This window comes from Macaca nemestrina, chromosome 10 (genome assembly GCF_043159975.1).
Source record: "Macaca nemestrina isolate mMacNem1 chromosome 10, mMacNem.hap1, whole genome shotgun sequence".
Classification (NCBI taxonomy): domain Eukaryota; kingdom Metazoa; phylum Chordata; class Mammalia; order Primates; family Cercopithecidae; genus Macaca; species Macaca nemestrina.
The window spans coordinates 142479628-142505974 of record NC_092134.1 but is presented as its reverse complement, the minus strand read 5'-3'; the positions used below and the strand labels follow the sequence as shown (position 1 = coordinate 142505974).

At 37.5% G+C, this 26347-nt stretch overlaps 1 protein-coding gene across 23 annotated transcripts in view; it reads left to right on the top strand.

Moving 5' to 3' along the window:
* LOC105484099 (WNK lysine deficient protein kinase 1) overlaps positions 1-26347 on the top strand; it is a 156732-nt gene that overhangs the window by 100293 nt on the left and 30092 nt on the right. For 10 of the 23 annotated variants that reach the window (XM_071070663.1, XM_071070667.1, XM_071070666.1 and 7 more), the window contains 8 exons: positions 2267-2355; positions 4301-4520; positions 6045-6375; positions 7121-7308; positions 13243-14481; positions 16693-16776; positions 24040-24189; positions 25393-25851. In XM_071070663.1, the coding sequence (XP_070926764.1) occupies positions 2267-2355; positions 4301-4520; positions 6045-6375; positions 7121-7308; positions 13243-14481; positions 16693-16776; positions 24040-24189; positions 25393-25851 (2760 nt within the window). The remainder of the gene's footprint in view (positions 1-2266; positions 2356-4300; positions 4521-6044; positions 6376-7120; positions 7309-13242; positions 14482-16692; positions 16777-24039; positions 24190-25392; positions 25852-26347) is intronic. The other 13 variants (XM_071070670.1, XM_071070669.1, XM_071070671.1 and 10 more) reach the window with 9 other exon arrangements.

Below are 26347 nucleotides of genomic sequence, written 5' to 3'. Positions count from 1 at the left end.
AGTTGTTATACTGAGTTGTTTAGATAATAATGACAGGAAAAGCCTGTACGTGTTCAGTACAGATGCAGTTTTCTCCTTTAAATTTTCAATGTACAGTTGGTTGAATCCACAGACGTGGAAACCATGAATAGGAAGGGCTAACTGTACTCAGTTTCTGCTACCAGAGAATTTTTAGTGCATGGTATTCATTTTTTTTCTTGCATTTCCTATTTTCGTAAGTCTTAAGTTTGAAATACGAGCTTGCTCAATTAAAGCAGCCTTTGCTTCAGCAGCATTATTTTGTTTTCACTAGAATTATATGAAGATAAAAACAAGCTGGGAGAAACTTAGATGGAGTTTGAAAAATAAGATGAGGAAAATACAGATAGTGATCTTTGTAGTCATTCTCATAAATGAAGCTTTTAAATACATGAATTTAACTTTAGGGTCAGCCCTACTGCACAGCTCCTTGCTGTGAAAAGTTAGCCCTGGGAGTAGAATTCTCCAAATTGGGTCTTTGGAATAATACAATGAGTAATTGAGTATTATCCAGTTTTGGATATAACTCTTGTACTTAAAAGACTTTAGAGCTAATCATTTGATATATTTCATTTATTTCATTTAGATCTATGAGAGATTACATGCGTTTCTGTGATTTATTAGTTACTAATTTTGTTTTACCATATCTGTCATTGAAACTATAGATAATTAGAATTATGTATATTTAATAACTTAACTTTTCTGACCACCCCACCCCAACTCCATTCCCTTTGTTTTATGTGTCTGTTGACTTACAGTGCCCCTTGAACAGCGTATCAGTGCTTCAGCTCTCGATCTGTGTGGTGACTTAGATGAGGTCGGAATAGATGAGATATTTTTCTCTTTCACCCCACCTCTTAGACAGTAGCATTTGGTTCTTACATCTTATGTATATTTTACACACATTGCTGTTTTGGTTTTGGTTTTGGTTTTAAAGATGGAGTCTTGCTATGTCACCAGGCTGGAGTACAGTGGCTCGACCTCGGCTCACTGCAACCTCTGCCTCCTGGGTTCAAGAGATTCTCCTGCCTCAGCCTCCTGAGTAGCTGGGACTACAGGCACGCACTACCATGCCCGTCTAATTTTTGTATTTTTAGTAGAGACGAGGTTTCACCGTGTTGGCCAGGATGGTCTCAATCTCTTGACCTCGTGATCCGCCCACCTCGGCCTCCCCAAAGTGCTGGGATGACAGGCGTGAGCCACAGCGCCCAACCTGAAAATTTATTTTTAAAGAATTTATTATCTGGGTATGGTGGCTCACGCCTGTCATCCCAGCACTTTGGGAGGCCGAAGAGGGCAGATCACCTGAGGTCAGGTGTTTGAGACCAGCCTGGCCAACATGGAGAAACCCCCATCCCGTCTCTACTAAAAATAAAAAAATTAGCTGGGCGTGGTGGTGTATACCTGTACTCCCAGCTACTCAAGAGGCTGAGGCAGGAGGATCGTGTGAACCCAGGAGGCAGAGGTTGTAGTGAGCCAAGATCGCACCACTGCACTCCATACTGGCAACAGAGCAAGACTCCATCTCGGAGAAAAATTTTTTAAAAAAAGAAAGAATTTATTTATTCTTTATAAAGATTCTAAACTATTACTGTGATGACTACTATGTAGTATCACATGTAATAGTGGTAATGAGTTTTCTTCTGAGATTAATTGCAGAGCTTGTCTTTCGCATGGGTCCAATATTTTACTTTTCAGTGTGTTTTATTTGTGCAGGACAATTTGCCCTTCAGTTATCATACCAAAACAATATAAATCCTCAACTCCTTTGAGTTTGTTAAAGATTACTATGATAATACAATGTCTGCCAAACTGAGCATATGAATTCATGCCCACACATGGGTTTGGTGTTCCAAATAGTTAAATCCTGTATTGATTGATGTGTTTAGGGAACAAGGTTGAACAAAAGATCTTCTAACCGATTAGAACATTTAGCTTTCTTTTTTAGTCAATAACCCTTTACTTGAAACACAGCAGAAGATATTATTAACATCTGCCAAAATTTTTTCATTGCCACATATGGAAGTAAGTGACCCCACTGTCACTGTTCCATGTTTTCTTGTGAAGAGCTAAATTGCCACTACCCAACTGTGACACTGCAGGGTAGTGTGGACCAACTCCTGCAGGCAAATCAGAAAAAAAGCCAGGATAGTAAGAAAGGAACCTAGAAGAACCTTAATTGGAAATTTAAAAAACAAAGGTCAAAGACCCTGTTTTTTATTAATGTATTTTTGTTTATGCTTTTCAGGGGGTGAAGCCAGCCAGTTTTGACAAAGTAGCAATTCCTGAAGTGAAGGAAATTATTGAAGGATGCATACGACAAAACAAAGATGAAAGGTAAGTTGCCTCTTTTGACCTGAGTGATACTTGAACAAAACCTAAAAAGTAATGTGCTTTGAGTACAACACTCATTCTTCGGTGTATTTAATATTTGTGATTGGTTTCTCTATTTGTGCCTGTAACATTTTTAAAGATAGGGTTTTGTTCATTATGGTTATACAGATGTGATATACTGGAACACTGTAAAAATATGGTTTGGTAGAGTTTCAGTAAACCAGAACCACCGTAAACATAGCTACATTCCATGAGAACTACTTACTTAAAACATCAGCATGATTTGTGAAACTCAAAAAAGAGTTTAGTATCTAACACAGGAAATCTTTCCTTAGTCCTTTACCATTGAATTCTAAATGGTGAAATAAAACCTTGGCTCTTTAAAGTCAACTGAACTATTATAGGTCTGATTTGCTGTCCTTATGCCGGAATTGAAGAAGAGCAAAACACAAAAATTCCTAAGTAAAAAGAGAAGACTTCACCCAGGGGTTAGAAAGAGATGTGGCTTTGTCATTTGTACTAACAGAGGAGTTTTCTTAGAGGAGTAGCAAGTATCTGATCTCCCATATAGCTGATTCATCACCCGTTAGGCATGGTGAAGGTCCAGTGTCTGCTTTTGGAAAACAGTCTATCTTTGCCACCCCTTCCATCCTCCAAAAAAGAAAAAGGAGACCAGCTAGTACAAATATAAATTGCAAATTGAGCATAATCAACCACCTGAAGAATGAGAGCAACCAGATATATCAACCAAATTAAAGAATGCCATCATTTCACCTCTCCAGTCTCGTTCTTTTTATAACATCATTATTTAGGAGAGCTTAACTTCATGGTTTTTAAGGCTTTATTAAGTAAAAATTTAGTTTGAGTTTTCATTTGTATATATGCTGGGTCATTAAATCTCTTCAAGAACTTTTTTTTTTTTTTTTACTATAAACAAAGGAATGTTTGTTTCAACTCTTTTTTTTTTTTTTTTTTTTTTTTGACATAGTCTTGTTCTGTCACCTAGGCTGGAGTACAGTGGCACAGTCTCAGCTCACTGCAACCTCTGCCTCCCGGGTTCAAGTAATTCTCCTGTCTCAGCCTCCTGAGTAGCTGGAACTATAGGCGCACATCACCACGCCCGGCTAATTTTTGTATTTTTAGTAGAGACAGGGTTTCACCATATTGGTCAGGCAGGTCGCGGACTCCTGACCTGAGGTGAACCACCCACCTTGGCCTCCCAAAGTACTGGGATTGCAGGTGTGAGTCACTGCACCCAGCCTGTTTCAACTCTTGATGGAGCAGCTTATTAGATTATTGGCATATTGAAATCATTTTATCTTAAGACTGTTTCGCAATCAGACTTCTGCTTGCCCAGTACACAAATTATTGAACAAGGATTAAGAGAACTTATTGGTGTAAATAAAGCTTACTGTGTTAGAAGGTACCAAACTAGAAACAAAAATATTTATTTTCTAGTTTTTATTTCAGCATTTACACCTTTTATAACTGTGAGCAAGATTCTCAACCTTTCTGCGCCTCCATTTCTCAATAATCAGGAGATGATATTGAATTGGGTGTTGGTCAACAAGATCATAAATTTGAAGATTTATGTTACTTATAAAATGCTATATAAATGATCATGTGGTATTTTGAAGCTTTAATAGAGCCAGTTGTGTTAGCTCACCATTACTAGTATACTATTACTAAAGAGATCATTGGATTTAAAAATTATCACTATCAGTTCTTATTCATGAATGAGATCGTTATGATGTTTTATAACTTGAGAGTAAACCTCTGTAGTTACCATTCAAATGCAGCAATGTAAAAATGAGTTATAAACTTTCCCATGTATTTTTTCCCATTTTTTTTCTTCTGTGAATAACAATAATTGGCCACATTTGAAAATTATTTTTTCAAACTAATGGTGTTTTATTTTTGTTCCTTTTCTTTCCCCTCTGTTTGGAAGATATTCCATCAAAGACCTTTTGAATCATGCCTTCTTCCAAGAGGAAACAGGAGTACGGGTAGAATTAGCAGAAGAAGACGATGGAGAAAAAATAGCCATAAAATTATGGCTACGTATTGAAGATATTAAGAAATTAAAGGGAAAATACAAAGACAATGAAGCTATTGAGTTTTCTTTTGATTTAGAGAGAGATGTCCCAGAAGATGTTGCTCAAGAAATGGTAAATTGACATTAACTAGCCATTTAAAAATTGATCTAGACTTATATACATCGATACTATTATTAAGCAAAAAAGCAGTTGATGAAGTGCTGTGTGTGACATATCCCATTGACAGAAAATTGTGATGGCCCTAAAAGTTATCTTTGATTAGTGGGATTTTCCAGTGTGTGTTTTTTGTTTTTTGTTTTTTTAACTCCCTTCTTTGTATTGCTTTTATAATGGGTGTTAGATTTTATAGTCTTTTTTAAAAGTAAATTTTTTTTTTTTCAGGGAGAGAGAGACAGGGTCTTGCTCTGTCACCAGGCTGGAGTGCAGTGGCCTGATAATCAGAGCTTACTGCAGCCTTAAACTCCTGAACTCAAGCAGTCCTTCTGCCTCAGCTTCCCGGGAAGCTGGGACCATAGGGACGTGCCACTACGCCTGACTAGTTTTTGTATTTTTAGTATAGGCAGGCGTGATCCTCCCACCTCAGCCTCCCAAAGTGCTGGGAGTACAGGTGTGAGCCACTTCGCCTGGCCAAAAGTTATTTTTGAGAAAATATGTAGAGAGAGATATATATACATAGGGATAGATGGATGAGATAGATAGGTAGAACTAGTAGAATGCATTCCAAAGTCATTTTGAAAAGGCTGTAAGATTGAGTGACTCCCAGTTTATATAAGCATCATTCATTTAGAATGACAAGTTATGTTTCTACATATTGGTGCATTTGCCTTTGATCAGTTATCTGGATGAACCCTATAAACAGACATAGGACCATGAATTGTTTTTACTTTGAAGAGAGTTTTCCTGATCAAATATTAGTAGGAAGCCTTTGATGTATTATTATTTGAAGTATGTCTAAAAGATCACTCTTCCATAAGGAAACCCTTCCCCAAATTTATGCTTGCCATAGTGCCCAAAATAGCTAATTATTATGGAAAGATAACTGAGAATATCTCTACTCAGGTTTATAAGAACCATTCAAAAGTGGTAGTTGCCTCTGGGAAGAGATCAGGTATGAGTTACTTGTGTTTAACTGTTAGTTGTTTGTATTATCTGAGCTTTTTGGCTTTTTTGGAGGGGAGGAGGAGTGTTAAATCTTCATATTCGTACCACAGTTGTTTTATCAGATTAAGTGGTTGCCTTGTAAAAGAAAGTAAAATCAACACAGGTTAATGTTAATTGTTACAAGTGAGGGGGAAATACAGTGAATAGAACAGAGTACCTTACTTGGTTTAGGAACTGAGGTTTTAGTTGCCCCATTGTTTTGTTATTTGTTATAAGGAGTGAAGGTATACCTACCCTTCGAGTTTCTGCAAAAATGGTGGTACCCACTCCTCAAGTATCTACAAAGATGGTAGGGAAATGCATAATGCAGACCAGGAATTTTACAGTTCGGTTAAGGCCAGCCCTGAGAGAATTCTTTGTTCCTCCTCTTCTCGACTTTTTTACAATGCCTTTTTTTGGGCGGTGGGGGGGCGAATGGGCGGGTGTTGTTTTCTTTCAGTATACTACTGCTTAATATACCCTTTTATTCTGTAGGTAGAGTCTGGGTATGTCTGTGAAGGTGATCACAAGACCATGGCTAAAGCTATCAAAGACAGAGTATCATTAATTAAGAGAAAACGAGAGCAGCGGCAGTTGGTACGGGAGGAGCAAGAAAAAAAAAAGCAGGAAGAGAGCAGTGTCAAACAGCAGGTAGAACAATCAAATGCTTCCCAGACAGGAATCAAGCAGCTCCCTTCTGCTAGCACCGGCGTACCTACGGCTTCTACCACTTCAGCTTCAGTTTCTACACAAGTAGAACCTGAAGAACCCGAGGCAGATCAACATCAACAGCTACAGTACCAGCAACCCAGTATATCTGTGTTATGTACGTATCTTGGGAAGTGGACAGATAGGCTAATGATTCTCCTAATTGGTTTTTTTAGCTTCTTGTTATTTTGCATTGGCTTCTTGGTTTTGAATTATGAATCCTACTATTATACAAAATTTGAAATGGTTGTTGTCTAGCTTCTCTTGATTCTTATATCTGTGACTAGGAGAATAGAAGGATGGGGTGGTAAGGAAATGTGATTAGGATACAAAATAATTTTATAAACTCCAACATCCTGGAGGTTTCAATTTGTAGATTTCTACTTTTCACAATTTATTTAAATAAAATGGAATTAATAATGAAGAATGAAGCGGCTTGGCTACTAAAATTGAACCCATCAGTCTGGTTGAGCTTTTTTAGCAAAGCTGAGTGGTGTATAGACTAAAAACTAATGAGAACACTGGTTATTAATTTAATTACCTGTTTAACACTGAGAACCTTCTGGCCTCTATACTTTGAAAGCTGTGTCAAATTTAAGGCTTATAGTGTTCCATGTTGTTTCCCTTAGTCTTCAGGTGATAAGATTCTGTGATAGCCATATGGATTCCTCATTTAAATATAGAAATCTAAGGAATATGGCCGTAATTCATTTTTTATTTAGTTCAAATCTGTGCAAAGAATAACTAGTTACCCCTAATATAATGGGTCTAAAATATGAGAAAATGTGAACCTCCGTTTTGTGATTTGTCTTTCTCTCTCTTTTTCCTTTTTTTTTTTTTTGGGTGATTCATTTTTCCTTCAGCTGATGGGACGGTTGACAGTGGTCAGGGATCCTCTGTCTTCACAGAATCTCGTGTGAGCAGCCAGCAGACAGTTTCATATGGTTCCCAACATGAACAGGCACATTCTGCAGGCACAGTCCCAGGGCATGTACCTTCTGCTGTCCAAGCACAATCTCAGCCCCATGGGGTATATCCACCCTCAAGTGTGGTAAGTAAATGCTTAAGGGAATGTAATACTACAGTGAGGGCCAATGGATAGTCTGCTAAATTAAAATTCTTTGTACAAACCAAGTAGCAGTATGAGTCTGAAGTAGAAAATATAAAATGCTGTATCTCTAAAGGCTTATTCTAGAGTATAATTAGAGTAGTCCTGGTAGAGTAGGATATAGACATTAATGTGTGGGCATTAGCTGAACTGCCTACATGAAGCAACTACATACAAGATTTAGACTAGTCTGCATTTTTACTAAAGGTAATGCTCTCTTTAGCACTTGAGTTGAAACTATTCACAGCAATAAAAGCTGGACGTACAAATGTTTTGCGGGTGGGGCAAGGAGAGTTTTTCAAAAGCTTGTTAAAATAATTACTAAGTATTTCCTGTAAGATTCCATATCGTACAAAACACAGGTAAGACCTTCAAACCATTATAGAATGCTGCATGTGGGTACTCTAGATTGAGGGAATCCTTTATTTGAATGACTGTTTAATTTAGCGCTTGTGTTGAGTTAATCATCAGTTGCTGTGTGTGTTCCTGCCTTTTAAAGTCTGTGTTGGACACAAGTTCTTTCCCTAGTATATGTTCTTTTGCTTTTTCCCTTTAGTTGGTAACTGTTTTATTACTGATTTCAGAATCAACTTACAGAAATTATTTCATGAAACATTTTATGCTTGTACACACAGACACACACACACACACACACACACACACACACAATTATCCTATGTTTTACATTAGGCACTCTTGCTTCTCATATAGAGAATGTTAAAGTAGATCATCAGATAATACCCCATTTCTTCTGTTGACCTCAGAGGAAAATAAAATACGTCATCTGCCTCTGAAAGGTACTAGAAAATAAGTAACTTGTCACCGTATAGCACTTGTTTAGTGAGATCTTTAAGCAGACAGATTTCCCCCTCCTTCTCAGAAAGCTTTTAATCTAAACTTTGTGGAATTCTTGCCCTTCTTTAAATGAAAATCTTTGTTAAGAAAATACTTCTGCTTGTTCTGATTTTTTTATCCTACAGCTTGGAATAAAAGATGTTCATTTGTTTCAGAGTCCATTTAATCCTGCTTTGGCTAGGTCTCAAGATGAATGGCCACAATAACACAGATAAAAAACAACTAATGTACTAATTTTTTTTTAACAATCTACTTTCTCTCTTTAAAATAATTAAGTGAGGGTAGGATAGAAGAACTTTATAAAGGCTGCACAGAAAATATATTTTTGTGTTCTGACAAATATTACTTGTCAGCATTTCTTGTCAGTTTCTACTTTTAATTGATTTTTTTCTGGAGTATTATAACTAGATTTTGCTAAAACTCTTGTTTTGTTTTTTTAAATTTTCTCTTGTCTATACTCATCATGGGGGAGCATTAGTTCTCTGTTTTAGAAAGCAAGTAGAATGACATGAAGATCCTAAGTATTTGAGCCACTAATACAGCCATGTTTCTTGATGCTCTAAAAGCAGACGTTCTTGCTTTTTAATGACAGTATTCTATGGAGGTATTATAAAGACTTATTAAATATTGAGAATTTAAAAATTTGTCTAATTCTATTCTTGTCTCATTTCAGGAATGTGGCTTACAATAATATAGACAAATTATAAGTGAAATTTTAGAAATTAGAATAAAAGAAATAAGGCTGGAGAGAAATTAAAACAGGAGTGAACTAAATAATCATATGATGATTTTTAAATCCTTGCTATTGGTGGGCCACAGATTTGACCCAAAGCATTCTACACAGCCAAGTTTTGGAAATGAAAACATAGTTTTCATAGTTCACAACATCTAAAAGGAAAGTAACAGTCTTATTCAAGACGACCTTTATAGTATTGCTCATACTGCCTTATAACTGTATTAAACCCTGTGCCTGAAAAAATTTTTAAGTTATTCTTTTTTTTTTTTTTTTTTTTTGAGACGGAGTCTAGCTCTGTTGCCCAGGCTGGAGTGCAATGGCCGGATCTCAGCTCACTGCAAGCCCCACCTCCCGGGTTCACGCCATTCTCCTGCCTCAGCCTCCCGAGTAGCTGGGAGTACAGGCGCCCGCCACCTCGCCCGGCTAATTTTTTTTGTATTTTAGTAGAGATGGGGTTTCACCATGTTAGCCAGGATGGTCTCGATCTCCTGAACTCGTGATCCGCCCGTCTTGGCCTCCCAAAGTGCTGGGATTACAGGCTTGAGCCACCGCGCCCGGCCTCTTTTTTTTTTTTTTTGACAGAGTCTCATTCTGTCTCCCAGGTGGGAATACAGTGGCATGATCTTGGCTCACTGCAACTTCCACCTCCTGGGCTCAAGCGATTCTCCTGCCTCAGCCTCCCCAATAGCTAAGATTACAGGCACCCGTCACCATGCCCAGCTAATTTTTGTATTTTTTTATTAGAGACTCAATTTCACCGTGTTGGCTAGACTGGTCTCGAACTCCTGACCTCAAGTGATCCACCTGCCTCGGCCTCCCAAAGTGCCAGGATTTACAGGTGTGAGCCACCACGCCCAGCCTAAATTATTCTTCAGAGATCCAGATTGAAGATATTCTCCCATTGATTACTTTGTAAAAGTACAAAATATTTCCTATATCCAGTTGTGAATTTCTTCTAGAAAGCCAAACTTTTTCCTAGTAGTAGATCATGACTTTTTACCTTTACAAATAAAGAGTGGCAAGTATAAGAAATACTGTGAGCCAGCAACTTTCCATCTCATGTCTTCTAAAATAGAAATGAGAGTCTTTTTCTGAGGTTTCCAGAGCTCTCGCAAAATAATCCAATCTTAAAATTCTCTGTATCTTTTAATGTACTTTAAACTAATAGAATTCATTCTTGTTGAATCTTAAGTTTGCCAAAGTTGCAAGCTAATATTCATTGCTTTCCCTGTCTGCACCCTTCAGTCAGCTGGTCATTCTTAAATTCATACACTCATAACACTTGGTGTTATTTCAGAATATTTAGCATGATAATTGATCATTATCATGATCATTCATTAAAAAAACCTGTACTTGACTGACAACCTAGAATAGTTGTGATCTGTCAGATGTGCTATGTTGAGTTATAGCTCTCCTCAAAAAAAAAACTGACTTTGTGGAATTGGGAGAGGATGGAACATTTCTTTATGCAACTATGCCCTGTTATCATTGTACTTTTGTTTATTTTGTTTTCAAAGTACTGTGTTTTCATGTGTGTGTTTGTTTTCTGTTTAGCCTCGTCGTGGCCGTAGCATGTCGGTTTGTGTTCCCCATCTTTCTGCTGTTCCCTCTCTGTCCCGCATCTCTCCCAGTGCTCCTTCCACCCCACCACCAGTGCTGTCTGCACCTCTTTCTCCTTCCCTCCTTCGGACTGCCCCCGAGGAAACTTTTGCCGAAAAGCTTTCTAAAGCATTGGAGAGTGTCCTGCCTATGCACTCTGCCTCTCAGCGCAAGCACCGATGCTCCAGCCTGCCTTCCCTCTTTGTCAGTACTGTATGTAACTGTAAACTTCTGACAAATGAACAATTATTACCAATGAATACATCCAGGCAACAAGAATTTTAATTAAAATTGAATAAAGAACAGGACTAAACTCAGTTATATTATGCTTCTAGGATACCAGTTATTCCTATAGGAAACTTTTTTTGTAATGAGGCTCTAAGGGGGAATAAAAAGCAAGGAGGTAATGAGAGAGAATACTTATAATGTCCTTGGCACATACCAGCATGTGTCCAATAAAATTTACCTTTTATTATATCTTCCTATTTCCTATCAACATAAAATTCTTTCATTTTCGTATTCTAGTTTTAAAAGTATTACTTAATTTTAAAGTTATTGCCTTAATCAAAAGCAAATTTTATCAAACATTACCCAAACATTTTTTCTCCTCACTTTATTCTAAGGAGACACTAATGAAACTGGATGAGTCCTTTTTTTTTTTTTTTTTAATAACCTTAGTCAGCAAAGGATAACCTTGGAGTGAACATTTATTTTAATTTAATCATTTATGTAAGATGATGTGTCAGCAAACCAAAGGGCTACATAATGTTCCCCCATGGGAGTATTTTTTCCTTAGGTTTCAACCTAAGGTGGGACTGTAGCTCTTTGTGTGACTTTCTTTGGCTCCATTAATGTTTATAAAAGATATATTTCTTAAAATTATTTTAAGCATGTGGGTTCTTGCTGCTGCTTTTCCAAATAAAGAGTATAGTTAACTTTCTGACTAGCAACCCTAGAATTTTCTGATTTTTACTTAGGAGAATGAAGAACTGTACAATATTATGGCTTTGAGACATACCATGAGTAAATAACAATAAAATGAGCATTCTTATTGAAAATAGAAATCCTCTTTTAGCTATTGTGAACAGTTGATCTACTTTGCCAGCTCGATAAGGATCTTTCCTATGGAAGAATGAAACTGAATTATTTTAAACGGGGGAGTCTGTGATAGTAAATTATTTGCTTATTTATTTATTTATTGGAGGTGGAATCTTGCTCTGTTGCCAGGCTGCAGTGCAGTGGTATGATCTCGACTCATGGCAACCTCTGCCTCCCGGGTTCGAGTGATTCTCCTGCCTCAGCCTCCCGAGTAGCTCGGACTACAGGCGCTTGTCCCCACACCCAGCTAATTTTTGCATTTTAGTAGAGATGGGTTTCACCATGTTTGGCCAGGATGGTCTTGATCTCCTGACCTTGTGATCCACCCCCTTCAGCCTCCCACAGTGCTGGGATTATAGGCGTGAGCCATCGCTCCCAGCCGATACTGATTTATTATAGTGTATATTGTTTGCATTTGGCAAGCTATGTTTCTAAATTTAGTCTTAAATCTAGAACTGCTTCTTGAATAAAAAGTGCTATCAAATAAATTTGGCTGTCATTTATATTACCCTTGTCAGTTGATTTGAATACCAGGATGTCAGAATCAGAAAATTCATGGTTACAGCCGGGCTTGGTGGCTCATGTCTCTAATCCTAGCACTTTGGGAGGCCGAAGTGAGCAGATCACTGGAGGTCAGGAGTTTGAGACCAGCCTGGCCAACATGGCAAAGCACGTCTCTACTAAAAATACAAAAATTAGCTGGACGTGGTGGCACACGTGTGTAGTCCCAGCTATTTGGGAGGCTGAGGCAGGAGAATCCCTTGAACCCAGGAGGCGGAGGTTGCAATGAGCCAAGATTGTGTCGCTGCACTCCAGCCTGGGCGACAGAGCAAGACTCTATCTCAAAAAAAGAAAAAAGAAATTTCATGGTTATGCAACTCTTATTTAGGATCAGAAAAGTGGACATTTTGTGATTTAACTCTGTAACATGTTTCGTGTAGTAAAAATATAGTAAAACTATTAATCATCTAGTTTGGGATAGATAGGAGAAAGACATTACTGTCACTAGTCAAATTATGTATCTTTTCCTATCTACCAAAAATCTCTTCTGATTTCTAGTTAGAAGGCATACTATTAATTGATAAGAAAATAACACTGAAGGCCTCTAACATATCACAGTATAATAAGTATATAGGGCAAGTTAGTTCACTTTAAATTAAATTAAGTTAAATTAAAGCACACTTCTTATGGTATAGAACTAGTCAGGCTTTTATGCCTTGTTTTAGTTCTTATTCTTTAACTCTTTTTCTGTTGATATAATTTACATTAATGCTTAAGAGTAAACTTTAAGTGTGGGTAAAAACGAAATAATTACTTACAAAGCTTAATTCTTCATTTCCTTTGAGAGAGAAAAGTTATGGAAAAGCAGCTCTTATCTAAAGCAAAGAGCCCACAGATTGATTTCATTGGCCCTGGATGTATTTAATGGGTTTTTACTGTGCACATAATTTCCAGAAGCATTGTTATTTATTAATTATAAATTTGGTGTAACCATTTCATAGGGTTACACAAAACTACCCAGTTGTGCATGTCTGATGTAATTTCACATATGAATGTATGAATTACTTGTCTTATTCATGTTGATACAGCCTCAGTCCATGGCGCATCCGTGTGGGGGGACCCCAACATACCCAGAATCACAGATATTTTTCCCAACTATTCATGAACGTCCAGTTTCTTTCTCACCACCTCCCACCTGCCCACCGAAAGTAGCCATTTCCCAGCGGCGTAAGAGCACCTCCTTCCTGGAAGCCCAAACTCACCACCTCCCACCCCTGCTGAGGACTGTCGGCCAGAGTCTTCTTCCGCCTGGGGGCAGCCCAACTCACTGGACACCAGAGGCTGTAGTTATGCTGGGTACTACAGCCAGTAGAGTAACTGGAGAGTCATGTGAGATACAGGTCCATCCTATGTGTGAACCATCTCAAGTTTACAGTGATTATAGACCTGGACTAGTACTTCCAGAAGAAGCTCACTATTTTATTCCTCAGGAAGCAGTGTATCTAGCTGGGGTACAGTACCAGGCCCGGGTGGCAGAACAGTATGAGGGCATTCCATACAACTCATCAGTACTGTCAAGTCCTATGAAACAGATACCTGAACAGAAGCCAGTACAAGGGGGCCCTACTTCAAGTTCTGTCTTTGAATTTCCATCTGGACAGGCTTTCCTGGTAGGACACCTTCAGAATCTAAGATTAGATTCTGGATTGAGTCCAGGATCTCCCCTCTCTAGTATTTCTGCACCTATCAGTACAGATGCTACACGTTTGAAATTTCACCCTGTCTTTGTTCCTCATTCTGCGCCCGCTGTGTTAACTCATAACAATGAGAGCAGAAGCAACTGTGTATTTGAATTTCATGTTCACACACCAAGCTCCTCTTCAGGAGAAGGAGGTGGAATTTTACCTCAGCGTGTTTACCGAAATCGGCAGGTTGCAGTGGACTTGAATCAAGAAGAACTGCCTCCTCAATCAGTTGGATTACATGGCTACCTGCAGCCTGTGACTGAAGAAAAGCATAATTACCATGCCCCAGAATTGACCGTTTCTGTGGTAGAGCCTATCGGACAGAACTGGCCAATAGGAAGCCCAGAATATTCCAGTGATTCCTCACAAATCACTTCTTCAGACCCCAGTGATTTTCAGTCACCTCCCCCTACAGGGGGAGCAGCTGCATCTTTTGGCTCTGACGTCTCATTACCCTTTATCCATCTGCCTCAGACAGTGTTACAAGAATCCCCACTTTTCTTCTGTTTCCCCCAAGGAACCACATCTCAGCAGGTCTTAACTGCCTCATTTTCTTCAGGAGGATCTGCACTTCATCCACAGGTTATAGGAAAACTTCCACAATTATTTTAAACTACCCTACTTTGCACCACAACATTTAAATTTTCTATTCCTCATTTCCCTGAATCATGGATTTTTGAGAAATATTGTTTAATTTTATCAGTAGAGTTTCCCCATCTTTGGAGGGTTGTGAACTACATATATGTATTTAAAAACAAAATATGAGAGAAGCTACCTGATTTACCTATTATATGTGAAAACCGGTGGAAAAAAGAACGCAAAAACTAGAATTTTAGTCATTCATCAAAATCAATGACTTCTATCCCTATGCACATTATTTTCAACCAGTAGTGAAAATGCAAGTGTATATAATGTATGGTTGACCCAGCATTATTTAGGAATACAAATCTTAAATATTACTTTCTTCCTTCAAACAAGTTTTTAAAAAATAGGGTAAATTTTTTTTCTGTAAAATATAAAAAAAAGGAAAATAGGGAATGCTTTTTTTGGAGTAGTAGTAATAATACACAGAATTTTCATTAGTGTAGAAGGATCTAAAAAGACAAAATATATCTTACGGGAACAAAAAAAGATAGAAAAGGAAACAGTTTAGGAATTTGCCTTAAATGAAAATGCCTTTTTAAAATGGCATCAGTCAAGCAGGTTTCTGTGTATTATTATATGTCCAAATAAAATGCTAATTCATAAAATTAAGGACTGATTCTAATTTCTAGCAACTAACAATCTAGTGGGTGGTGGGCTTTTTTTTGTTATAAGAATTTGTGATATGTTGCAAGCTAAGGAAGAGTAGACATCTCAGGCCTTGTATTTTCCTCAACAAATTTGATTTTAGTTATTTATGTGTATGAGCATATACACACTTAGCATATAAAGACAATGTAATGAACGTAATAGAATTCAAAAGTACAGTCAGTGTTTACTGTTTCATATATTCATTTGGTATATTTTATCAAATGTGTACATCTTGTAAAATCCACGTAGAAGACTATGCAGTTATATATTGAAGACATTTGGATATCCTACATATTCTACTCTTTTAAAAAGTACTATGTGTTGTTCTTCCTACTTTCTTCCTATGTTCTTCCCTCATCAGGAGCATAAACAACTCCCAAAATTACACAAATTATCAATTATTTAGAGTTGTACTAAGACACAAAAAGATCCAGAAGCTTGAAAACTATACATGGGCATGCAGTATATTCACATCAGTATTCAAGTTGCAGCCCCTATTATAAATATTAATGTATTGCCAGTAATTATCCTTTAGACTTTCCAAAGTAAAAAATACCAGGTGGTTAATGTATAGACATACTACAGAAGGAATCAATGCTTACAATAGTTAAGCTGCAGTGGAATGTGATATTATATCCATGTAAGCTTTAAGGAACCCCTTCTAAACTGAAATGGAATGACAAAAGTGGTAGCCTTTTCATTTCTTTAACGTACCTATATATAGTCCTGCATTCATTTCTCACTTTCTCATTTGTTTTAATTTGGACTTCTCAATAATCAGAACGCTCTAGTTGGGGTTTCTCAGACTCAACGCTGTTGACATCTGAGGTTGGATAATTCTTTGCTGTGGTGGACTGTTCTATGTATTGTAGGATATTCAGCAACATCCTTGGTTTATACCTCCTAAATACTAGTAGCAGCATCTCCCTCACTTGTGACAACCAGAAGTATCTCCACATATTGCCCAGTGCCCCCCTGGGGGTGGCACTGTTGCTCCTGGATAGCAATGATCGTCCTAGGTACTTAGCAGTTGATGATGATAACAGATTTTTTGATACTTTTGATAAAAGTCATTGTGGCACTACAAGAAGTATTACCAAATTAGCATTACCAAATACCTTTCTTTAATTTTTCAGCTAAATTTCAGATTGATAGTATTAACACTTTGTTCCTGATTATTGTATTTCTAATAACAAATTTTATTATGAATCTGACTATTCTAGCCAGCTAAAATTACAGCCTGAGCAGCATTGACAGCGTAGGTTTTCACTATCAGTGGGTTTTGCATGGGTTGGGATTAGAACATGTTGTGTGATATGATCCTTCTCTAAATTTTTCTTACAAAAGATGACCCCGAGGCGTCTCCCATACATGATCAGGTTAATGTTTCATTTTGATCAAGCAAACTCTGAGGAGATTAAATATTCACTGCAAAAGCCTGACCTCTATACACTTACTTTAAGCCTTCTCTAATGTGTTGTGTTCACTTCTTTCCTTCAGGCACAGGGGCAGAGCCAGGGTCAGCCATCCTCAAGTAGCTTAACAGGGGTTTCATCTTCCCAACCCATACAACATCCTCAGCAGGTGAGAACAATGCATTGCAACATTTTATGGATTAGCAGTGGCCAGAACACTATTTTAACATTTGTGATTCGTGATATAAATGGCCTGCTAAGGAAAATTAAGAGGCATACCATGTCTTGTGTTCAATAACAAAGAAAAGACATTTTTTCTGAAACACATTTTCTGTGTTTCACTGAAACAGAAAATGTGTTTCAGAAAAAATCTTTTTTTTTCTTTAATGTGCTTTTGAACAATTTAGTAGACATACATTATTACTGATATAATTGTCTTTTTTTAAAAGAGGATTCTACACTTTTTTTTTTTTTTTTTGAGACAGAGTCTCACTCTGTCACCCAGGCTGGAGTGCAGTGGTGCAATCTTGGCTCACTGCAACCACTGCCTCCCAGGTTCAAGCAATCCTCCCACCTCAGCTTCTCACGTAGCTGGGACTACAGGTGCCTGCCACCACGCTCAGCTAATTTTTGTATTTTTTAGTAGAGATGGGGTTTCACCATGCTAGCCAGGCTAGTCTCACACTCCTGACCTCAGGTGATCCACCTGCCTCGGCTTTCCAAAGTGCTGGGATTACAGGCATGTGCCACCTCACCCAGCCTGGATTCTACACATAATTTACGGTACAAAGAATATGTCATTCCTTTTCTTTTTTTTTTCCTCACTGCTTGCAGCAGTGATTTGTCATTACCTTCATTGTGCTTGCCTCTACTAATCCTGCATTTCTTTTTAATTATTTCTAATCTGTAGAATGATATGTCAGATTTTACACTAAGAGGTATCTAATGAAAGCCTAAGAACAATTACTTCAGGAACTTTTTTTTTTAATATTTATTTATTTATTTATTTATTTTTATTTATTTTTTTTTGAGATGGAGTCTCGCTCTGTCGCCCAGGCTGGAGTGCAGTGGCCGGATCTCAGCTCACTGCAAGCTCTGCCTCCTGGGTTTACGCCATTCTCCTGCCTCAGCCTCCTGAGTAGCTGGGACTACAGATGCCCACCACCTCGCCCGGCTAGTTTTTTGTGTTTTTTAGTAGAGATGGGGTTTCACCATGTTAGCCAGGATGGTCTTGATCTCCTGACCTCGTGATCCGCCCATCTCGGCCTCCCAAAGTGCTGGGATTACAGGCTTGAGCCACTGTGCCAGGCCAATATTTATTTATTTATTTATTTATTTATTTTGAGACAGCCTTGCTCTGTTGCCCAGGCTGGAGTGCAATGGTGCAATCTTGGCTTACTGCAACTTCCACTTCCCAGGTTCAAGCGATTCTCATGCCTCAGCTGCCCTAGTAGCTGGGACTACAGGTGCATGCTACTATGCCCAGCTAATTTTTGTATTATGTTCTACATATGCCCAGCTAATTTAGCAGAGATGGGTTTCACCATGTTGGCCAGGCTGGTCTTAAACTCCTGACCTCAAGTGATCTACCTGCTTTGGCCTCTCAAAGTGCTGGGAGCCACCGCGCCTGGCCAAAATAATTTTAACTTCTGCTTTGGGGGGATTGTTCCAGAAAGTTCAAGGAATTCAAGAGATTAGTGTAATCCAGATACATCCAACAATAAAACTGGTAATTCTAAAATTAAAGATTTATAGTACATCACTGATACTAGTTAATAGTAATTATTTGCAAGGGAATAATGCATTTTTGGCATAATTGAATACTTATTAGCTATTCGACATAAAATTCATAGCCACTATGTGTGTAATGCAAACTTCCTAATGATAGTTCTCCATGTGGGTTTTCTAATCACCAGACTCTAAACTGGCTTCTGGTTCTATTCGTTTTTAGTTTTGAAACAAAGTTTTCAATTTTTAATTACAAATGGCCCTCTTTCAGTCCAACATTTGGTCATGTAGTCATTCGATACTGGTTTAAGATCAGGAGTTGCTTGTACAAGATGAAAATCACTTAAAGGCACTTTCTACAAAAATAATTGATTAGTTTGGTTATACATGCATTCACTCTGTGATCAGTACCTCTGTAGAACTGAAGGGCTGGGATTTACATGCTTTGTTTTGTACCTGTCCTTTCTTTCAAGACTGGTTAAATTCAAGTAAACATATTTTTGCCAACCTTAACAAAATCTGTTTTATTCTGTTAACAGTTCCTAATTAGAATGCAAATTACAAGTCACATAAAGCTAGTTGAGAACAGAAGTGCAGAGTACTAATCTCCTAACTTGCTTATCTTTGGATGTAGACCAACACCAGTGAACTGAGCAAATTGTATGTGCTCTGTTCTTTCTTTTCCAAAGGAATTTGTTATATGTCTTGTCTTTGGGGATATACATGTATACTTACTACCAAATGAAGAAGATAATGAAATAATTCATTGAGTTTCATGGTAAGAAAGAGTGTGAGAATAGAAGAGAGCAGTACCATAAATGTCAAGTTAAAAGAATTAGGTAGCTCCCTCTCCTGGAGAAAAAATATGGCTAAATGCTATCTCTACAGCAGAGACAAAAATTAATTATTTGTTTCAGTGATGTTTTTGTTTTAGATGCTTTCATAGCATGTGTTGTAGAATCATAAAATTGAGCCCTCGATATATATAGGAAGTATATTCAGTCTAGAATAATTAACTTCTCCAAGGTCACCTAGATAATAAGGGAGCTAGCTACAAATTATAACCCAGAATTTAAGATTCCTAGAATAGTTTCGTTTCTTCCATTTTAAATAAAGTTCTACAGGGACTTAATGATTCTGCAAATGTACCTTGGAAGCTGTCTTTATTTGTTTTAATTATTGGAGTTCCACATTTAAGAAAAGAAAGGTTGAAAACTTTTTGTACTGTATGGATAGTCTATTTTTAGATATGATTTTTGTTTTACATACTTTCAGGTCCCAATCCCACCTTAGAGAACAGTATCTCTTGTTTTATTTTAGTGAGGAAAGAAATGTACTTCTGTTAAAATTTACTTTATTTCATGGGTTTCTTGAACATAGTAAATGAGGAATTGCTTTTTTGTGTGTTTTTATAGGGTCTCATATAGTGATATGCTAGATCTTAACAAGGTACCAAAAATAGCTGCCTCCTGCTGAAAAACTTTATGACCACAAAGTTGTGAACTTTGTCAGACACAATGCCAGCTACTTGGAAGGCTGAGGCAGGAGGATCACTTGAGCCCAGGCTACAGTGAACTATGATAGTGCCACTGCACTCCAGCCTGGGCAACAGAGCATGACCCATCTCAAAAAAAAACAAAAACAAAAACAAAAAAAACAAACCACCGATTGTGAACTACCTACCCTACTAAAGTCTGTTTGAACTGGTTTCATGAGGCAAGCTTGGGCAGAGCATGATGCTTAACTGTTAAGCTAGACCACCCCTGCCTGGCTGAAGTGCTGATTATTAGTCAGTGGGACTGTGCACAGCAGATCGACATGTACTTCTGGCATATCCAGAGGTGCCACTTCTCCCCAAATGCTCTAAGATACAACATTAACCATTAGCCATTGTAAATAACTGGTCTAGAGATCTCTTTAAGATGTTAATACAAGGGTTACTGTCACAGATACCTCTCAGTTATCTTAAGCAAAGAAATAGCTTGTCCATAAAACTGATCATTTTTACAGTCCTTTCAGCTTTTTTTCCTAATTGAGTTCAGATACTGAAGGTCTGCAGAGATGGACCAGATACGACTACTTTGAAAGAGTCTAAATAATATAGTAAATATATAGGTAAATTTCTACAAAACAAATAAGGATAATAGCTAATATTAAAGTGCTTTGCACATTGTACCTACATTCTCATTTAATCTTTTTAAGAACCCTGTAAGTATAGATGCTATAATTATTTCCATTTTACTGATGGGAAAGCTGAGATCTGGAGAAGGTGAGTAGTGTACCCAAACTTACAGCTTATAAGAGGTAAAAACAGAATTTAAATCCAAATAATCTAATTCCACAGCTCACTACTTTGTGTGTACTAATTTGACTACTACCCAATTATGTCCAAAAAAAAAGGGAAGAAATTAACATCTCTCCCAAGCAGGAAAGGGAATATCAGGAAGACTTTAGGAAAAAGGAGGCATTTGAAATGGACTTTGATTATAAGTTAGACTCAGATGTAGAAATAAAGAATATTCCAGGCCAGAAGATACAAAAATTATACTGTGAGCAAGGTGAAAGGCCCAAAGATAGAAAAATAGGGGACAAAAACAAAAGTGCCTTTGGTTTGGTTGAACTAGAGCATAGATATGTGAAAGTATAAGTTCAGGAAAGAGATGGTAGGGTCTAAATTTTGATATGAGCATAATTTTGAATTAAGGAGGATGTATTGGGGGCTGGGAGTATGTGATTACCATATGCCCAAAGATAACATGGAGATTCTTCCTCAAATTTATCCTTTAGAAAAGAGGGGAATCACCATGTATCAAACCTTTATCGTACTCTCATATTACAGGGTTTTCACTGTCCTTTACTTTGAACAACAACAAACCCAAAAAGGTTAATGAAATCAAATGAAACAGGTGAGAACAAATGTGCCTGCAAAGACTTTAGCTCATGTAGTTAGAAATGTTTATTGAGAACATCAGACAGAATTGTTTTTAAGCCATAAACATAAATTTAGACCTTGTTATCAGCAATATGACTTCACTCTTCTGAGGACTGTATGTGATTTTAAACAACTGGTTTAAAGATCTCTGTAAGATGTCTGTATAAGGGTTACATGAATAAAAACCTATAAGATAAGTGCAAAAAAAAAAATCTCATTATTTTAATGTTACGTAAATAGGTGCTTTTCGCTGCACATTTTACCTGAAGACACAGCTTAGAGGGAATGTGTTACGTTATGCCAGAAAACTGCAGGAGCGTTCATAATTTAGCTTCAGTGAAGGTAAAGATGCTGGTGTCTTTACCTATGAAGAGTTTGGGGGAGAGGGAGCAATATTTCTGAATTAATGTATTTAGTATGCAATCTTATTTAGGTGTATAAATTAATAAGTTAGATAATTATAGATATCTCATTCACATTCCTTAAAGTTTAAATATATTCAAGTTGGGAAATAAAAAAGGTTTTCTGGTTTTTTAGTTCCTTTTTCTCAGGTGGGAATTAACAAATGTGTCTTATATTCAGAGCACCTTTAGAATTGGCTACATGTGGTGGATCTTAGTTTGCAGAAAATAAATTTCATATAATTCAGCAGCCATTTCTGCTTTTTTAATAGTTAAAATAAGAATACATTATCAGAGGCCGGGTGCGGTAGCTCACACCTGTAATCCCAGAAATTTGGGAGGCCGAGGTGGGCGGATCACGAGGTCAGGAGATCGAAACCATCCTGGCTAACATGGTGAAACCCCATCTCTACTAAAAATAAAAAAAATTAGCCGGGCATGGTAGTAGGCGCCTGTAGTCCCAGCTACTCAGGAGGCTGAGGCAGGAGAATGGCATGAACCTGGGAGGTGGAGCTTGCAGTGAGCCAAGATCGCACCACTGCACTCCAGCCCGGGCGACGGAGCGAGACTCCATCTCAAAAAAAAAAAAAAAAAAAACATTATCAGAAATACTTAAATAGGAATAAGCCAAATATGACTGCTGTTGCCATTATATTTTAACATTCTTTTGGTGATTTTAATTGATAGAAATATAAGAAGAGCAAAAATATTATTTGTAGATTATCACCTAACAAAATCTAAGATGCTTATCACAGTGGCAAGATACATAATAAATGTACAAATAAATAGCTTATATTTATGCCAGCAGTAACCAATTAGTTGTATGGATATACCAGCATATACGTAAAAGGCTGTTGGTTGCAGCATTATTTTAAGTAGCAAAAATGAAACAACCAAAGTGTTTATCATTAGGAGATCCCATTTAGAAATTAAATGAAAGTAGTATGCTATAGAACAGTATGTATAGGAAAGACATGTTTTTATTTATTTTAACAAAAACTATGTGAAAATGGCCACTTACGCATAGAAAAAAATCCATGAAGGTTATGCACCAAACCACTAATAGTGGTTTCCTCTTGAGAACAGGATTAGGGGTATTTTCATTAACTTTATAATATGATATACTAGTTAAAATTTTTATTACAAGTAGATGTTGTATTAAGGAAAAATTTAAATTAGGTATTAGAGGATCTTGAAAGTCAGCCGTAAATTTCAAATTTTCTTTCCTTCTTTTTTTTTTTTTTGAGACAGTTTCACTGTTGTTGCCCAGGCTGGAGTGCAATGGCACAATCTCGGCTCACTGCAATCGCCGCCTCCCTGGTTCAAGTGATTCTCCTGCCTCAGCCTCCTGAGTGGCTGGGATTATAGGCATGCGCCACCAGGCCCAGCTAATTTTTTGCAATTTTAGTAGAGATGGGGTTTTCTCCATGTTGGCCAGGCTGGTCTCGATCTCCAGACCTCAGGTGATCTGCCCGCCTCGGCCTCCCAAAGTGCTGGAATTACAGGCATGAGTTACCGCGCCCTGCCTCAAGTTTTTATTTGTTAGGCAGAAGGGGCAGTACTCTAGGGGTCATAGTCCTGTTTTGTTTGGTTTTGTTTGCTTGATTTATTACAAAATTTAGTACTCGAGTATAGTTATGTGCCGTGCATTAAATTAGGTGTATAATTATGTGCCATGCATTAAATTATACCTGAGTGCCTAGTACATAGTAGATTCCCAGGTGTCATTCCCTTTGCCCCACTTTGAGTTAAATGATAATGTCCTTGTTTCAAAAAGAGAAACTTCATTTTTATAATAAAATAAGCAATCTAAGGCATTAACAGCTAGTAAATATTAAAGCTAAAATTTGAAAATGTCTGTTATTCCAAATCCAGTGCTTTCCTCACTATTTTGTAGCTATAATCAAAACTATTCTTCAAGCATATTAATTATACAGTTGATAAAATAGGGTAAGGAGAAAAGATTAAAGGAAGCTACTAGATTTATCTGATATAGGTGCCAAAGTGAGAGCTGATGCCAAGAGATAGGGAAAAAGGGAATGGCAGGGATGGGATGGGGAATGGAACTGTCTGGATATGTTATCTAAATGTCTTTGTAAAGACCTGTTGTTGGGGTGAGGGAGATACTGTGTGAAGAGCCAATGGTAACTCGAGTATTAAAAGATTGGTTAATTGTTCCTGGTGGCACCATCACAAAGAACATCAGAGGGAAAACAAATATATAATGGAAATTGATGAATTTGGGTGTGTGCATGTCTTGATTACTAAAATCATTATTTACAGACACTGAAGGCTTTAGGTAAACATGCTTCCTTAAAAACATGCTGTTACTGATTTGAAATAAAACTGAATCATGGTATTTTATTCTTAGCAGCAGGGAATACAGCAGACAGCCCCTCCTCAACAGACAGTGCAGTATTCACTTTCACAGACATCAACCTCCAGTGAGGCCACTACTGCACAGCCAGCGAGTCAGCCTCAAGCTCCACAAGTCTTGCCTCAAGTATCAGCTGGAAAACAGGTAAACTTTTTTTTTTAAATCAGGTAAACTCTTAATTTCTGAAAGGATGCTAAAAGGGGTCTCCATGTAACTTGTCCTTTCATGTGGATAGACCCTTGAAGTAGGTTAATCTCATTGCAAAAATGAAGTGAAAATCACCTCATTTGTGCATATGCATTGTTTAATGTAAGTGGGTACATCACTGACAACATTGACAATCCAAAGTTTCACTTTTAGTCTTACCAGTCCAAAATCGATTTAACAGGTACTAGAAATAATGGGTTAAATAAAGGTGCTTCGGTAACTGAACGTATGACGTTCCCTAGAATTGTGTCAGCTGTGTCTGATATTCTAGGTTTCCAACTGTGCTTTATTTTCATGTGGATTTCTGCACTGTTTACTATGTGGAATTTTTTTTTTCTAAGTAGTCCTCCTAATCACTTGAAAAGTACCCTGTAGAAGGTATGCTCTTCTAAATGACCTTTTTTCAACTTTGAGTACTGTTGTGCATGTATGTGCACAGTGTATTGTTACCCTAATATTTCATCACATCTGAGATGCTATCAACTATAAATGTACTATATTTTATGTACCACATCATCAGTTATAAGATAGATCCCAATTTCTCACATGTTAAAATGATCAGGTAGTGGAGAGGGATGATTGCATCCTAGAATGAGTGAAATATGTGAATTATACCAATTTTTATTGAGTCATGTTAGACTTAAGAGTTTTAGAAATAATATGAATGAAATCTTAATTCCACTGGGAAGGAATTCATTTGAATTTCACTAACTACTGTAATAGCAGTCATAACTTTAGTGATAGCATTATGGTATATAAAATATATTCCAATAAAGCTGTTTAAAAAAAAAAAAAAAGCAAACCCCTTGTCTATGGAAGGGTCCTCTTTTATTGCCAAATGCTGAAGCATTAGCAAGTATTTCTATGACAAAAGGTATAGAACAGTCATAGTCTATTTAGACTCTTTCTCTCCTGCTCTCCTTTCCATATTCTTATGTGGCATATTAACTTAACACTAATGTATGCAGGGTTTTGTTGGTTTCGTGTTTTTTTGTTTTGTTTTGTTTTGTGTTTTCCTTCTTTTTGGCTAATACGTAAATCTTGCTTTTGGCAGCCTTGCTTTTTTTTTTTTTTTTTTTTTTTTTTTTTTTTTTAAAAAAAAAAAAAGCCTGTCTGTTTTGTTTTTCTTTACCTTCCCAGCTTCCAGTTTCCCAGCCAGTACCAACTATCCAAGGCGAACCTCAGATCCCAGTTGCGACACAACCCTCGGCTGTTCCAGTCCACTCTGGTGCTCATTTCCTTCCAGTGGGACAGCCGCTCCCTACTTCCTTGCTCCCTCAGTACCCTGTCTCTCAAATTCCCATATCAGCTCCTCATGTGTCTACGGCTCAGACAGGTTTCTCATCCCTTCCCATCACAATGGCAGCTGGCATTACTCAGCCTCTGCTCACGTTGGCTTCATCTGCTACAACAGCTGCGATCCCGGGGGTATCAACTGTGGTTCCTAGTCAGCTTCCAACCCTTCTGCAGCCTGTGACTCAGCTGCCAAGTCAGGTTCACCCACAGCTCCTACAACCAGCAGTTCAGTCCATGGGAGTACCAGCTAACCTTGGACAAGCTGCTGAGGTTCCGCTTTCCTCTGGAGATGTTCTGTACCAGGTATTGTGTTAGCTAGCAAAAGAGGGCACCATAGAGTTTGATCCTAATAGATCAGCAAGAACAATGGAAATCTAATAGTTGAGTGTCAGAATAACTAGCAATAACATGTCAACTAGAGAAGCAAAATAGTAAAATTCTGAGAAAGGATTGGGTAATGATGTTCAGTGATTCCTGATCCATTTTTCTCAAGACACCTCTTCAGAGAAAAATGGTTCTCTCAGTATTCAGTGTAAGCTGATCGAATGCTAGATGTGGTTAATAGTATACCTGACAACTCTTACATACATGGGTAGAATAAATAGAATAGCCAACATGGTATCAACAGAGAGCTTCAGGGTTTACATTGGGAAAATTAGCATTTCATGATATGACTGTTATGTGGAAGAATTTTTGCATTCTTCCATTTAAGATTGGCTAGGAAGAAATTGTGTTCCTCCTACTTAAATCATCTCTAGGTGAAGACAACCAACAATAAAAGTATTATTGTAGAGTCCTG